Source organism: Garra rufa, chromosome 9 (assembly GCF_049309525.1).
Source record: "Garra rufa chromosome 9, GarRuf1.0, whole genome shotgun sequence".
NCBI lineage: Eukaryota > Metazoa > Chordata > Actinopteri > Cypriniformes > Cyprinidae > Garra > Garra rufa.
This window is the reverse complement of record NC_133369.1, coordinates 32660136-32678160: the sequence shown is the minus strand read 5'-3', so window position 1 is coordinate 32678160 and position 18025 is coordinate 32660136. Positions and strand designations below refer to the sequence as shown.

Sequence of the window (18025 nt, the reverse complement as noted above, 5' to 3'; positions counted from 1 at the left end):
ACCGCTTGCCGTAGACTCAAAAACTTTACATCCTTGTGATCCTTGGGTCAGCCCGGACAAAAGTGCAAAGGCGACTTTTTTTCTCTAGGACGCACCGTTTTCCCGCAAAATGGACGTATGTCCGAAACCTACTTTTGCGAACTAGTCCTAGGTTTTTTGCCCGATCGGAACCAAACCAGTGCAGGAATATTCTCTGCACACTGAATATCAATAATTATCAAAAAAAAGTGGAAATTTTGACTCATGGTCGCAAAGGGCCACCAAAACGTCCGTAACCGACGGGGCCACTTTTACTAAAATGGCTATAACTTTTGAACGGAATGAGATATCTTCACCAAACTCGGTACACATGTGTATAAGCTCGATCCTTGGTCAAATCAAAAAAAATTGCGGAGCTTGAACACTTGGTGGCGCTATAAAACGAAAAAAACATATTATTGACTATAAATACACAGCCGTTAGTCCGATCGACTTCAAAATTGGTATGCAGTCTCTTGGACTAAAGGGGCACAAGTGTCTATGAGGACATTGGCATATCTCAAAAAACATGGCCGCCATTGGCCAATGAAGTTTGAGCACCTATTTGACAAGGTTAACGGAGGTCGATCGGAACGAAACTCGGTGGGCATGTTCGGCTCATACCCCTAAAGGTCTGTAAGAATTTTGAAAGAAATCGGCCACTAGTTGGCGCTAACGAGTTTTTTGGCTCTGTAATCGCGCGGCGTTTCACTCATCCACACAAGATACATATCATTTGATAGATCTCCTCATGCCGAGAAACTTTGCCTCAAGAACCATTGCTGTCAATCAAATCCTTCATTAATTATTCACAAATATGTTAAAAACCTACTTTTGCGAACTAGTCCTAGGTTTTTCACCCGATCTGGATCAAACCACTGCGGTAATATTCTCTGGACTCTCTAGATCAATAATTATCAAAAAAATGTTGAATTTTGTCCTTTGGTTGGCTATAATGTGCTCATTTAGTAAAGGGGGCATGGCAACATATATCCAAAAGCCTATAAAACCTAAACAAAAACTCAAAACTTTAAAAAAATGGGTGACAACATGTAGCAGATGACCCTTAACAAGCATGCATAGTTTCATGACGATCGGACTATAGGTGGCGCTATAACAGTTAAAAAGGTGTCAAAAACATGATATTTCTATTGTATATAGAACTAAAAACTCAATTAAACGTCAATATTTTCACATATTCACTATGTCTTCATATCACATGATAGATCTGCTCATTCTGAACAACTTTGCCTCAAGGACCACTGTTGTAAATCAAACTGTTCTTTTAATACGTGATATCATTTTAAAAACATACTTTGGTGAACTCGTCCTGGGTTTTCAACCCATACTCAATAAAATCAGTGCAGTACAATTCTCCAGACTCTCTTGGTCAGTAATTATCAAAAAAATGTTGAAAATTTGCATTTGGACAGCTATAACAGAGCCATTTCATAATATGCTTTTTATCTAGTGTAGATTAAAGTCTACAAATACTAAAATAAAACAAAAATTCACAAACCTAAGTAAAATTATGTATCATATGATTCAAAACAAGCATATGTTTATGGACACTGGGCAAAAAAGGCAATTTAATAGTTATAAAGCTTAAAAACAATGCACCTCTATTTCAATAAAATTACAACTATAGCCACTAGATGGCAGTAGAATACCACTAATGGGCTTACACATGTTAATAGAACAGTGCTTTGTGGGGTTTAATGGCTTTATGTAGTTTTGAATTTATATGTAAATGATACTAAATCACTGTCATAACTTTTCAAATCACATTTAGCCAAAGTTTAAAACTTAATTTATACAGATATATCATATTTGACAATTACACATGATTATGATTACAGTGAAACATGACAATGATATATCAAATCTTAAAAACACAAGTTTTAAGCATGTTGTCACTTATCATTTATTGTACAAATCTCTTATGTGCAACAAAATATGTGTGCATCTGTCTGTGTCTGTAATCATGCTTAATGAACACAATAGTTTAACCATTTCATTTCTGTGTATGTTTCTGTTTGTGAGTGTATTCTTCGTAATGGATATGTTCTGGTGTCAGCCATATATTTCATGTTGGCCAACACCCTAACGGTATAGAAACCGTAAAGGCCTTAAACACTCGAACCCCGCTCAATGCTGCTTGCAGCTTTAATTAGGGGTTCGAGTGCGTAGCACTGAAACCCTATTGTTTTTGTTAGGATTTTTATTATTATTATTATTATTATTATTTTTTTTCTGCCGTAAAACTGAACGTGCAGCCCAAACCGTAAGTGCTAGAGACTTGAAACTTGGTCAGCAGATAGAGCAAAAATCGAGGAGAACCTATCAAAGTATCAGCCCAATCGGACCATAGGTGGCGCTACAGCGCAAAAAACTAAAATTTTTGACATTTTGGCCATAATCTCGTAAACCGCTTGTCGTAGACTCAAAAACTTTACATCGTTGCGTTCCTTGGGTCAGGCCGAAGAAAAGTGTATTACGAAATTTTTGAGCTGCGACGCACGATTGACCCCGAAAACTGGACGTGAATCCGAAACCTACTTTTGCGAACTAGTCCTAGGATTTTCTACCGATCGGAACCAAACCAGTGAAATAATATTCTCTGGACACTGAATATCAATAATTATCAAAAAAAAGTTGAATTTTTCACTCACGGTCGTAAAGGACCACCAAAACGTTCGAAAGTGAGGGGTCAATTTTACTAAAATGGCTATAACTTTTGAACGGAATGAGATATCTTCACCAAACTCGGTACACATGTGTATAAGCTCAATCCTTGGTCAAATCAAAAAAATTGCGGAGCTTGAACACTTGGTGGCGCTATAAAACGGAAAAAACATATTATTGACTATAAATACACAGCCGTTAGTCCGATCGACTTGAAAATTGGTATGCAGTGACTTGGACCAAAGGGGCATAGGTGTCTATGAGGACATTGGCGTATCTCAAAAAACATGGCCGCCATTGGCCAATGAAGTTTGAGCACCTATTTGACAAGGTTAACGGAGGTCGATCGGAACCAAACTCGGTGGGCATGTTTGACTCATGGCCCTAAAGGTCTGTAAGAATTTTGAAAGAAATCGGCCACTAGTTGGCGCTAACGAATTTTTTGGCTCTGTAATCGCGCGGCGTTTCACTCATTCACACAAGATACATATCGTTTGATAGATCTCCTCATGCCGAGAAACTTTGCCTCAAGAACCATTGCTGTCAATCAAATCGTTCATTAATTATTCACAAATATGTTAAAAACCTACTTTTGCAAACTAGTCCTAGGTTTTTTGCCCGATCTACATCAAACCACCGTAGTAATATTCTCTGGACTCTCTAGATCAATAATTATAAAAAAAATGTTAAATTTTGTCCTTTGGTTGGCTATAACAGGGTCATTTAGAAAAGGGGCGTGGTCACATATACTCAAAAGCTTATAGAACCTAAACAAAAACTCAAAACTTTACAAAAATTAGTGACAAAATGTACCCGATGACCCTTAACAAGCATGTGAAGTTTCATGAAGATCGGACCATAGGTGGCGCTATAACAGTTAAAAAGGTGTCAGAAACATGATATTTCGATTGTAAATGAACTGAAATCACAATAAAATGTGTATATATACACACACATATACACTATATCTTCATATCATATGACAGATTGCCTCATTTTAAAAAACTTTGTCTCTAGGATCACTGCTGTCAAAATTTACCATTTTCTTCATACAGACATATTTGTTTTTACAGTTAAGCCAGATTTTTTCTTATAGTGAGACCTGAAAATGGGATATAAACTCTTAAAAGGACCTGTTATATTATTAAAGAAATCTCTTACGTGCAGTAAAATGTGTGTGCATCTGTCTGTGTGTGTAATTATGCTTAATGAACAGAACAGTTTAACCATTTCATTTCAATGTAAGTTTCTGTTTGTCAGTGAATTCTTCATAATGGATATGTTCTGGTGTCAGCCATATATTTCATGTTGGCCAACACCCTAACAGTGTAGAAGCCGTAAAGGCCTTAAATACTCGAACCCCGCTCAATGCTGCTTGCAGCTTTAATGTTTATTTGTAATCGCTATATTAATCTTTTTTTTTTCCCTAAAACTGAACGGGCAGCCCAAACCGTAAGGCCTAGAGACTTGAAACTTGGCCAGAAGGTAGAGCTCCCTGTGGGGACCTCCTGAAAAAAGAATGAGCCTAATCGGACCATAGGTGGCGCTACAGCGCAAAAAAACTAATTTTTTGACATTTTGGCCATAATCTCGTAAACCGTTTGTCGTAGACTCAAAAACTTTACATCGTTGCGTTCCTTGGGTCAGGCCGAACAAAAGTGTATTGCGAAATTTTTGAGCTGCGACGCACGATTGACCCCGAAAACTGGACGTTTGTCCGAAACCTACTTTTGCGAACTAGTCCTAGGTTTTTCGCCCGATCGGAACCAAACCAGTGCAGAAATATTCTCTGGACACTGATTATCAATAATTATCAAAAAAAAGTAACATTTTTGACTCACGGTCGCAAAGGGCCACCAAAACGTTCAATACTGACGGGGCCACTTTTACTAAAATGGCTATAACTTTTGAATGGAATGAGATATCTTCACCAAACTCGGTACAGATGTGTATAAGCACAATCCTTGGTCAAATCAAAAAAATTGCGGAGCTTCACCACTTGGTGGCACTATAAGACGGAAAAAATATATAAACGGCTATAAATACACAACAGTTTGTCCGACCGACTTGAAAATTGGTATGCAGTGTCTTGGACCAAAGGGGCACAAGTGTCTATGAGGACATTGGCGTATCTCAAAAAACATGGCTGCCATTAGCCAATGAAATTTGAGAACCTATTTGACAAGGTTAACGGAGGTCAATCAGAACGAAACTCGGTGGGCATGTTCTACTCATGGCCCTAAACGTCTGTAAGAATTTTGAAAGAAATCGGCCACTAGTTGGCGCTAACGAGATTTTTTGGCTCTGTAATCGCGTAGCGTTTCACACATCCACACAATATTCATATCATTTGATAGATCTCCTCATGCCAATAAAATTTGTCTCAAGAACCATTGCTGTCAATCAAATCGTTCATTCATTCTTCACAAATATGTTAAAAACCTACTTTTGCGAACTAGTCCTAGGTTTTTTGCCCGATCTAGATCAAACCACTGTAGTAATATTCTCTGGACTCTCTAGATCAATAATTATCAAAAAAATGTTGAATTTTGTCCTTTGGTTGGCTATAACAGGGTCATTTATGAAACGGGTGTGGCCACATATACTCAAAAGCCTATAGAACCTAAACAAAAACTCAACACTTTACAAAAATTGGTGACAACATGTACCCAATGACTCTTAACAAGCATGTAAAGTTTCATGAAGATCTGACCATAGGTGGCGCTATAACAGTTAAAAAGGTGGCAAAAACATGATATTTCTATTGTAAATGAACTGAAATCACAATAAAACGTCTATATACCCACATATACACTATATCTTCATATCATATGACAGATTTCCTCATTCTAAAAAACTTTGTCTCTAGGATCACTGCTGTCAAAATTTACCATTTTGTTCATACAGACATATTTCTTTTTAGAGTTAAGCCAGATTTTGGTTACAGTGAGACCTGAAAATGGGATATAAACTCTTAAAAGGACCTGTTATATTATTAAAGAAATCTCTTACATGCAACAAAATGTGTGTGCATCTGTCTGTGTGTGTAATCATGCTTAATGAACATAATAGTTTAACCATTTCATTTCTGTGTATGTTTCTGTTTGTCAGAGTATTCTCCATCGTGGATGTGTTCTGGTGTCAGCCATATATTTCATGTTGGCCAACACCCTAACGGTATAGAAGCCATAAAGGCCTTAAACACTCGAACCCCGCTCAATGCTGCTTGCAGCTTTAATTATTATTATTATTATTATTATTCCGCCCTAAAACTGAACGTGCAGCCCAAACCGTAAGGCCTAGGGACTTGAAACTTGGTCAGATTGTCAGGATGCGCGCGCGAACGGAGGGCCCAAAGACTCGCCCCAATCGGACCAAAGGTGGCGCTACAGCGCAAAAAACTAAGATTTTTTTGTTTTTTGGCATTTTCTCATAAACCGATTGCCGTAGACTCAAAAACTTTACATCCTTGTGATCCTTGGGTCAGCCCGGACAAAAGTGCAAAGGCAACTTTTTTTCTCTAGGACGCACCGTTTTCCCGCAAAATTGACCTATATCCGAAACCTACTTTTGCGAACTAGTCCTAGGTTTTTCGCCCAATCAGAACCAAACCAGTGCAGGAATATTCTCTGGACACTGAATATCAATAATTATCAAAAAAAAGTTGAATTTTTCACTCACGGTCGCAAAGGACCACCAAAACATTCGAAAGTGAGGGGTCAATTTTACTAAAATGGCTATAACTTTTGAACGGAATGACATATCTTCACCAAACTCGGCACACATGTGTATAAGCTCGGTCCTTGGTCAAATCAAAACAAATTGCAGAGCTTGATCACTTGGTGGCGCTATAAAACGGAAAAAACATATTATTGACTATAAATACACTGCCGTTAGTCCGATCGACTTCAAAATTGGTATGCAGTCTCTTGGACCAAAGGGGCACAAGTGTCTATGAGGACATTGGCGTATCTCAAAAAACATGGCCGCCATTGGCCAATGAAGTTTGAGCACCTATTTGACAAGGTTAACAGAGGTCAATCAGAACGAAACTCAGTGGGCATGTTCGACTCACGGCCCTAAAGGTCTGTAAGAATTTTGAAAAAAATCGGCCACTAGTTGGCGCTAACGAGTTTTTTGGCTCTGTAATCGCGCTGTGTTTCACACATCCACACAATATGCATATCATTTGATAGATCCCCTCATGCCGAGAAACTTTGACTCAAGAACCATTGCTGTCAATCAAATCCTTCATTAATTATTCACAAATATGTTAAAAACCTACTTTTGCGAACTAGTCCTAGGTTTTTCGCCCGATCTGGATCAAACCACTGCAGTAATATTCTCTGGACTCTCTAGATCAATAATTATCAAAAAAATGTTGAATTTTGTCCTTTGGTTGGCTATAATGGGCTAATTTAGAAAGAGGGGTGTGACCACACGTACTTAAAAGCCTATAAAAACTAAACAAAACCTCAAAACTTTACAAAAATGGGTGACAACATGTAGCAGATGACCCTTAACAAGCATGCAAAGTTTCATGACGATCGGACCATAGGTGGCGCTAAAACAGTTAAAAAGGTGTCAAAAACATGATATTTCTATTGTATATAGAACTAAAAACCCAATTAAACGTCAATATCTTCACATATACACTATATCTTCATATCATATGATAGATCTCCTCATTCTGAACAACTTTGCCTCTAGGACCAATGTTGTCAATCAAACTGTTCTTTTAAAACGTGAGATCATTTTAAAAACATACTTTGGTGAACTCGTCCTGGCTTTTCAACCCATACTCAATAAAATCAGTGCAGTTCAGTTCTCCAGACTCTCTTGGTCAGTAATTATCAAAAAAATGTTGAACATTTGCATTTGGACAGCTATAACAGGGCCATTTCATAATATGCTTTTTATCTAGTGTAGATTAAAGTCCACAAATACTAAAATAAAACAAAAATTCACAAACCTAAGTAAAATTATGTATCATATGATTCAAAACAAGCAGATGTTTATGGACACTGGGCAAAAAAGGCAATTTAATAGTTATAAAGCTAAAAATAATGCACCTCTGTTTCAACAAAATCACAACTATAGCCACTAGATGGCAGTAGAATACCACTAATGGGCTTACACATACAGATTTACCAGAACAGTGCTTTGTATGGTTTAATGGCTTTATATAGTTGTGAATTTATATGTAAATGATACTAAATCACTGTTATAACTTTTAAAATCACATTTAGTCAAAGTTTAAAGCTTACTTTATACAGATATATCATATTTGACAATTTCACATGATTATGATTACAGTAAAACATGAAAATGATATATCAAATCTTAAAAACACAAGTCTTAAGCATTTTGTCACTTATCATTTATTATACAAATCTCTTATGTGCAACAAAATATGTGTGCATCTGTCTTTGTCTGTAATCATGCTTAATGAACACAAAAGTTTAACCATTTCATTTCGGTGTATGTTTCTGTTTGTGAGTGTATTCTTCGTAATGGATATGTTCTGGTGTCAGCCATGTATTTCGTGTTGGCCAACACCCTAACGGTATAGAAGCCGTAAAGGCCTTAAATACTCGAACCCCGCTCAATGCTGCTTGCAGCTTTAATTAATATTGCTTTTACATATTTTTACCACCTATATTTTAGTTTGTCAAACTATTGTGCCCTTTTGTGCTTACTAAGTCCTTCTCTACACCGCGTTCCAAATTATTATGCAAATTGGATGTAAGTGTCATAAACACACAGTTTTTTGTTTTTCAATTAAACTCATGGATGGTATTGTGTCTCATGGCTCTTTGGATCACTGAAATGAATCTCAGACACCTGTGATAAATAGTTTGCCAAATGAGCCCAATTAAAGGAAAAGTACTTAAGAAGGATGTTCCACATTATTAAGCAGGCCACAGGTTTCAAGCAATATGGGAAAGAAAAAGGTCTCTCTGCTGCCGAAAAGCGTCAAAAACTGCAATGCTTTGGACAAGGTATGAAAACATTAGATATTTCACGAAAACGTAAGCGTGATCATTGTACTGTGAAGAGATTTGAGGCTGATTCAGAGCACAGACAGGTTCGTGCAGGTAAAGGCAGAATGAGGAAGGTTTCTGCCAGACAAATTCATCAGATTAAGAGAGCAGCTACTAAAATGCCATTACAAAGTAGCAAACAGGTTTTTGAAGCTGCTGTGCCTCTGGAGTCCCGCGAACATCAAGGTGTAGGATCCTCCAGAGGCTTGCAGTTGTGCATAAACCTACTATTCGGCCACTCCTAACTAATGCTCACAAGCAGAAACGGTTGCAGTGGGCCCAGACATACATGAAGACTCATTTTCAAACAGTCTTGTTTACTGATGAGTGTTGTGCATCTTTGGATGGTCCAGATGGATGGAGTAGTGGATTGAACATGTCCCAACAAGGCTGCGACCACAACAAGGAGGTGGCGTTTTTGGCCGGAATCATAGGGAGAGAGCTGGTTGGCCCCTTTAGGATCCCTAAAGGTATTAAAATGACCTCGGCAAAGTATGTCGAGTTTTTGACTGACCACTTTCTTTCATGGTACAAAAAGAAGAACTGTGCCTTCCGTAGCAAAATCATCTTCATGCATGACAATGCACCATCTCATGCTGCAAATAATACCTCTGTGTCATTGGCTGCTATCTGCATAAAAGATGAGAAACTCATGGTGTGGCCACCATCCTCCCCTGACCTCAACCAGATTGAGAACCTTTGGAGCATCCTCAAGCAAAAGATCTATGAGGGTGGGAGGCAGTTCACATCAAAACAGCAGCTCTGGGAGGCTATTCTGGCATCCTGCAAACAAATTCAATCAGAAACTCTCCAAAAACTCACTAATTCAATGGATGCAAGAATTGTGATAGCGATATCAAAGAAGGGGTCCTATGTTAAGATGTAACTTGCCCAGTTAGGATGTTTTTGATTGAAATAGCTTTTGATTTCAGTAAATATGACCACCTAATGCTGCAAATTCAGCAAATGCCCATTTTCAGTTCTTTACAACCTATACAATGTTTTAAGTCTGTTGTGCATAATAATGTGGAACAGTGCATTTTCAGTTTTTTATTTTTGAAATAAATACTGTTATCATTAGGAGGTTTGTTCAATAAAATTCGAATTATACCCTAATGGTTGATGACTTAAAAATTATACTGACTGTCATTTGCATTGACTAATTATGAAAACCAGAGTAAGATATCATTTGCATAATAATTTGGAACGCGGTGTATATAATTTAGCAGCGTCCACACGTTTCTTCCATAGTTTAGACAGCATAAATTAGCAGAACAATGTATTCAGTAGTACATTAACTGTGTAATCTATGCTGCTGTTTACATCCGAGTATCTCCAATATGGCCATGCATCTGGAAAACTGACCAAACCATGACGAAAGTGCAAAACCTCTATGGTAACTAGGCCTCATTGGTTAACAACATTCTTCCAAATTTTGTAATTGCAGAAGAAAAAAAAAGCCAGACTGGTTTGGAACAACATTAGCATGAGTAAATTGTGACAGAATTGTTTTTAAGGGATAGTTTATCCAAAAATTATAATTCTGTCATTAATTACTCGCCCTCATGTTGTTCCAAACCCGTAGATAGATTAACCTTTGTTCATCTTTGGAACACAAATTAAGATATTTTTTTTTATGAATTCTGAGAGCGTTCTGTCCCTGCTAAAGGACCAGAAAGGTAGTAAAAACATTGTTGAAATAGTTCATGTGACATCAGTGGTTCAGCCTTAATTTTATGAAGCTACGAGAATACTTTTGTGCGCAAAGAAAACAAAAATAACTACTTTATTTAACAATTATTCTCATCCACATCAGTCTTCGCCATTCATAAAAGTACAACGACATGTTATTTTTGTTTTCTTTGTACACAAAAAGTATTCTCATAGCTTCATAAAATTACAGTTGAACCACTGGACTATTTTAACAATGTCCTTACAGTGTTTCTGGGCCTTGAATGTTTCAGTTGCGTTGCTGTCAAATCAGAAAGATGTTCCAAAGATGAATGATTTGCATTTTTGCATGCACTATTGCTTTAATGTTGTGACACCCCTCTTTAAAATATAGTTCACGCTTATCGCTCTATATAAGCCAACTGAAGACCGCCCAAAATGGGTTAACCATATTAACCATAAAAATAGGCCAGAGGAGTTGTGTTTTACCCATGAGGTCGCCTGTCTCTAATGATATTGATTCAGTTTTTGTAAATGTCCCTATTTATTTTTTGTGCTGTTGGGATACTGTATTCACAAAGTCGGTGTAAATATGAATACAGTTGACACCTCAGGTGTCCATGTTGACAGATGGCGTTTGTGGGGGCATAACTTTTGCCCTGCTGAATCCTGCCCCTCGACAGAACCTGCTCGCAGTAGGTCGACAGCAGTTGGCGAAGGGAGCCGGAAGCCCCTAGTGTTCCTGGAGGAAGTCTGTTTCATTCCTCACAAGCTCCTGTGGAGAATGAGTCAGTGTGTTGAGACAATTAGCCGTCTGCTTCTGATCCAAGACCTGTTTTAATTTTCCTATCTGGAAGGTTGACAAGGATTCGCGTAAATGCGCTGATTTTAGATCAGCTTTTAAAAGCAGCTATGCACTCTTGCAGGTCTTATAAAGGGCACATATGTGAAGTGGGACATGTTTAGCATCTGCTTCTGTCAGGCCTCTCAACACGTGATTTGTTTTGTAAGTACTGTTTGGTTATGGTGGGGTGTCAGTTTGCTTCTACTTCTAAAATGTACTTCAAGGCCTATTCCTGCAGGGTTTTACTACACGTGGTTGTAAAGGTTATACATTTATCACAACTTCAAACAGGATTGATTTTCCTCTGGCCTTTGTTTTGCTTATTAACATGCCTTGTGGTGTTCCAGTGTTTACTATGTGATGTCGCTAACTCTTATCTGATGAAGTACAGTGGACACATTCTTTGCTTTATTCTTGCTTCTAGGAAGCACACCATGTTGGCTATCTGTGGACCCACAGGCTGAAGAGGTCTGATTGTTCTGGAGAGCTGGGAAGCAAGATGGGGAACACAGCCACTAAGTTCCGCAAGGCACTGATCAGTGGAGATGAGGTTCTGGCCTATCAGCTCTACGAGGGCAACCCTCAGTTCAAAGAGTCTCTAGACCCCAACACCTCATATGGGGAACCGTACCAACACAACACCCCGCTCCATTATGCTGCCAGACATGCAATGACACGCATACTCAGGTAAGACACGGTTTCTTCAGTCATATTTTGTATTTTGCCATTCTGCTTTGTTTTTATTTAAGTAGGGACTGTATTATCAATATTATGGTGTTGCAATAGCAAAACTGTCTCGATATCTCTGTGGTGGCATGATAATATGAAACGGTAGGTCTTCTGGGCAAAAACTGTAGTTTTTAAAATCTATTTAAACTTTTTATTCTAACATAAAAGGTCTTTAAAGTTGTGTTTGGGCCATTATGCTTTGGCACAGTATCTGTCAAGTGAACTAAAAACGAAAGCACAATATGACTTAATCCCTTCATCAAGTCTCTTTTCGCTGTGCTTTTCAAACAAAACGCACACTTTGTTCAGGCGATCAGCTCCAGTGTTTTCCGCGCCTTGGAACGGCTCAGTTCACAGTGAATAAACTAGTTTTTACATGTGCTGTGAGTTTAGCGCATGTTTGGAAATGCAACGACCACCAGTTATGCTTTATTTTCACGCCAGATGATTACAGTATTTCACAAGATTTGTAGTGGGATGCATTTTTATAAGCCTGTTTTCACTGAAGCTGGAGTTTTCCCTTAAAATAAAAGCTCTACTACTGTTTCCGTCAAAATAAAAGCTTAAAAGTGCAGTATGAATTGCTGAAAGCTACTGGTTTGAAGGTGCCATAGAATGCATTGATACAATATTTAGGGCCCGAGCCCAGAATGGGCGAAGGCCCTCTTGTTTTCCTAAGGATTCTTATTAGGGCCCGAGCCCAAAAGGGCGAAGGCCCTATTGTTCTTCTAAGGATTCTTATTAGGGCCCGAGCCCAAAAGGGCGAAGGCCCTATTGTTCTTCTAAGGATTCTTATTTGTTTTTTTTTTAGGGCCCGAGCCCAGAATGGGCGAAGGCCCTCTTGTTTTCCTAAGGATTCTTATTTTTTTTTTTTTTTTTTTTTTGTTAACCTTCCGGGCACTTAAGGGGGTCTTAACATGCTCAAAAACTCTTGAAAATTTGCACACATGTCGGAATCTGCGGCCATCAGGACGTCACAGAGGCTGGTACCGGGGCGTGGCAAGGGGACTCTACAGCGCCCCCTGGAATTTTTAGGGCCATATAGCACACATACTTGAACGTACACATATGAAACTCGGTACACATATAGAACTCATTGAGCTGAACAACTTTTGTACTCTATGTCATTTTCTTAACGCAACAGGAAGTGAGATATTTAGGGCTGTGTAAAAAGCGCATGCTCTGGAATTTAACGTACTCCTCCCAGGATTTCCATACGATTGTCACCAAACTCGGTCAGCATGATCTCAAGACATTGGGGACGCTAAATTGCGAGGGGATTTTTGATATCTCGAACGGTTTGGCCGTGGCAAGGCGACAAAGTTATGGCGAGAAATGAGAAACAGGAAGTGTCTAATAACTGTTGCACACATTGCCTGATTCTGATGAAACTTCACCAGATTGTTCGTTGTATGATGCCGATTCCATAAATGTGACTATTATGAGTCAAAGTTATAGCGCCACCAACTGGTAGCAGGAAGCGTGTCATTTTCAAAATGCGTTGAAATCAGCCTCTTAATTTTACTTGATTTTCTTCAAACTTCATCAAAATAATGTCAAAACACGGCCGATAAGAATATGTAAAGGGTACGATGATAAATCAAATGCTGTTGCCATGGCAACGTGTCAAACTTTAAAATTAGATTCCTGTCTTTTCGAAGCAGATAACATGCTTAGAATTTCATGAAACTCAACACACACATCAATATTAATGATAGTTAGACACTGGCAAAAGGTCATAAATGGGCGTGGAGCAGGCACTCTATAGCGCCATCTTTTGACAAAAGTTGGGGGGTTAGTTTTTCCTACAGTCACCAAACTCTGTACATATATTGTTCTCATCAATCTGGACAACTTTCTAAATCAAACTCATTAGCTAAGACCAACAGGAAGCCGGCTATTTTGATTTGAATGTGGATTTTTGGAAAAATCAGGCTGTAAACAAATTCACACTCCTTCTAAGAATAACAAGGTATTCACACCAAACTTTTTTAACATGAAGAGAAGATTCTGAAGATGTTAAATTGCGAGCGGATTTGGGATATCTTGAACGGTGTTGACGTGGTGATTTTTTAAAAAACATAACCCTCATTTTTTATATCTTTAAAGTGCAGCATCCAAACTCTTTAAAACTTTTTTCACACAGAGATCTAATCATTATGAGCAAGTGCTGGTAATATCATAATTATTCAAGCTTCTATGAATTAAAGAAAATTAAAAAAAGAAATCAGTAAACTGTTGTCACTGGGCTGACAGTCTGTGTTGACACTAAGAGTGACTGAAGGGGGGAGGGGTGAAAGGGAGAGAGACCAGTGGAACATGCTGTTTTGCTTAAGACCATCTTTGAGGAAGATGCAATTTGCACATTGCACATTGCTGTAGTTTAATCTGCATAAATATGTCTGAACTTTGAGAGTCTGATCTTTGAGAAAATATAAAGGGTCACGAACTCTTTCATTCTTTGTATATTGCAGTTGTTGTTTTTTTATTTATTTTTTACTGAACTGTACCATGAACTTGTCCTATTCAGTCACATAGCAAAAGATTAAGAAAAATACAGCTTTTTAGCATGAGCGATTTATCTTCATTGATAGACATTTATTTTCATAATTAAAATTTTTGATTCAATAAAAAAAAACACTAACAATTTTAAGACAAACTTTGACAACAAAACAAACTTTGCTGTTATCTGTTCAAAACATCTGAAAATTGTACCATTTTAAGATGAGTTATATTTATATATCGCCCCATTACAATACCCAACTTGATTTTTAAAGATATTTTGAAAGAATGAAGCGTTTATTGAGCACTTTGTTGTGTATTGTTGTATACCCACATGAACTGTGTTCATGTTCATGTTAATTCACAGTATATACACTATGTTAAAAGATACTAATTTACCTTTAAACAATATATGAGTACTTTTTTAGGTTAATATTAATTAACATTAATAAATGCTATTTATTATTGTTCATGTTAACAATGTTAACAAATGAAACTGGATGGTAAAGTTGTATATTTAGTGTGTATTTGTCTGTGTGTTGATTTAAAAATGTAACCCTTTCATTTCTGTAAACTTTAAATCCAAACTGGCAGAGGGTTACTGTGAATGCATGTGCCAACTGGGCACCGTTTTCCTAATTGATTCTTAGTTATGTAGCGCTTAAGAGTGATGTCTTATAACAGGAGTCACCTGCAAAGCAATATCCACACACAAATTGAACAGATAGGTAACGATGACATTTAAGCAGAAGTGGTGGACGTAAAGCAAGCAATAATAACATTTTGTTATCATCATGAATTACATGTTCTTATCATCATCCTCAGAATATTGGGAAAATGTTCCCTATATTGTGAACAACTTTGGGATATCTTGAACAGTGTTGATGTGGTGATTTATGAAAGTAACAATGAAAAAGATGAAGAGTTATTTTCATATATCTTTAAATTGCATTATTCTAACTCATCAAAACTTTTTACATATAAAGAACAAGAAATTATTAGGAAATACGTGTAGTTTCAAAATGTTATCATGCTCAGAGGGCCCAAAAACATTAAAAGTGTCATAAATTTGTCAGATTAAAGCTGTAATACCAGGGATGAACACTAGAGGATAATCATAATATCATAAGATAAGGAATCGTTTGACCTCTAATGCTATTTAACTCATTCTCAGTATATAAGAATGACAATAATCCATAGAATCAGTTGATATGTACTGTATTGTCAGTCTACTTTTACATAATTATTTTGTATAGGTGCTTAAAGAGCATTAAAATCTTTTTTTTATCTTTTAAGGAAAAATTATATGATTTAAATACATATATACACTCTCACTGATAGAACAAAAAATCTTATAAGTATGACACTATACTGCTCAGTTCACTTAATTAGAATGAGAAACAAATACAAAAAGGCCAAAAAAATCTACTAAGTAAATATGTATTTATTTTTAATATATTTGTTTATAATTATTTCACATAAAGGCGTCCCTGATGCATCAAATGCTGTTGTCATGGCAAATAAATAAAAATTAAAAATAGTTTCAAATATTTGTTTCCTGTGTTTTTGAGGCAAATAGCGTGCTTAGAATTTCATTTTCATTTTTAAATTTTCAATGATTTATTATATATTTAAAGTGCAGCATCCTAACTCTTTGAAACTTTTTTCATACAAATAACTATTCATTCTGATCAAACACAGATCATTTCATAATTATACAAAACTCCACGAATGAAAGAAAATAAAAAAACATATCTGATCTCGCTCTGCTCTGCACTTAATGTGTGTGTTTGTGTGGTAAGTGGCTGAGTGTAAAGAGGGGGGATGGGTGGTAAGAGAAAGAGTCAGAGAGGAGGAGAGACACCCAGCTAACAAAAAAAGGTCCCCAGGACGTCCCCTAAATGGCCTCTGCGAACGTCCTCCGGACGTCATTGTGTAGGGTCCCCGTTACGTCTAGCGGACGTTCGCGAAGACGTCCTCCGGACGTTCACGGGGACGTTCACAGGACGTGCAGTGGCCATTCGGGACGTTTAGGGGACTTTCAATTTAAATTCTCTGGATGTCATTTTATTTTACATTTAGGCTAATCAAAGACAACAAACACATTGTATAGAGCAAACTACGTTTATTTTAATTGAACATTTGTAAAGTTGCAGTGCTCTTTCCGTGTGTGGGTGTGGTTGCCAGCTGTGGGGTTAGTCCGACGGCAATTCTTCCCGTTATCTTCTATCCTAAAACAACAAAATTAAAACATGCAGTAGTATTATGATTTTTTATTTCTATAACTATAGTTTGTCCATTAAAAAAATATTTGCAAAGACTGTTGAGAATTTGGATTTAGACCAGGCGGTCAGTAATTTAGTGAATGAGGCTATCCGTCCCAAATGTTTTTTTCTTTTGCCGCATTGGCGTCTCTGTGTGTATTTTTACCACATGAAAATTAAATACCTAAGTTCAGTTTCTGTAAATATCATGTACATTTAATCATTTCACCTTTACATGCTAACGTTAGCTTCAAAAAGTGTTCACATGCTAACTGTCAGCAGCCGTACATGACGGACAACTTCAGCAAACGTTTTAAAATGTTAACTTTTCAGCATTACACAGTGGTTATAGTAGCTAATGTTTATAAATATAAAAGTATAAATACCTTTTCGACCGACAAAAGCGAAAACAAAAGGCTGTGTCTGAAGAAATGACCGGGAGGACCGTTAACTGTCACTACTCACTAAGCAGCTGAGCGTTGCCATGGATACATGCGCGTAACCCTAAAGTGATGTCACTCAATCACGCGCTCATTTGATCTACACTTGCTTGTAGCCTATATCACAATATGGCTATATTGTATTACACATTTAAATGCAAAAAGAAGAATTTTCCTAAATATCTTTTCTTATTGGTTTACCAACAGTTTAATATGTAAATAGAATACATGTATTTTTCTTACCTGTGTTATTTTCCACTTTCTTTTCCATTCTTCGTTTTCTTGGCTGCATTCATCACTCTATAGCATACTTTTAGAGCAACCTTATATTCTTCATGCATGGGGAATGCATAGAGCTTAATTGTAGCTTGTGTTCAATTATATTATTGAAGGGTATCATGTTTTTGATGTTTAAATGACATAACTGCTAAAAACAGACTCATGATTTGATGACATCTTTAATTGCAGAAGTCACTCCTATTTTCTTTTTCCAGAAATGAGTTATAACATTTTAACATTAACTTATTATACAATTAATTCAAATCTATTACATTTACAATTAAGTCATTTAGCAGACGCTTTTTTATGATATGGAATTGACGGTCTGTCAGTTTTTTTTTTGTTTTTTTTGTTTTGCTAATCATATAATAAATAGAAAACAGATAGAATAGAAAAAGAATAGAACAAGCTTAGATGACTTTTTGTTTAATATATAATAAATAGAAAAAATATATATAATGCAAAAATAGATGTCCCCCGAACGTCCGCCCAGCGAACGTCAAAACTATAACCAAATGCGGACGTCCTCAGAAGTCCGCCAGCGAACGT

General features: G+C 37.0%; 1 protein-coding gene across 1 annotated transcript in view; it reads left to right on the top strand.

Annotated features, from left to right (window-relative positions):
* ankib1b (ankyrin repeat and IBR domain containing 1b) overlaps positions 1-18025 on the top strand; it is a 322575-nt gene that overhangs the window by 199309 nt on the left and 105241 nt on the right. Inside the window, exon 2 of the mRNA XM_073847434.1 lies at positions 11687-11949. Coding sequence (XP_073703535.1) covers positions 11762-11949 — 188 coding nt within the window. The 5' untranslated portion in view covers positions 11687-11761. The remainder of the gene's footprint in view (positions 1-11686; positions 11950-18025) is intronic.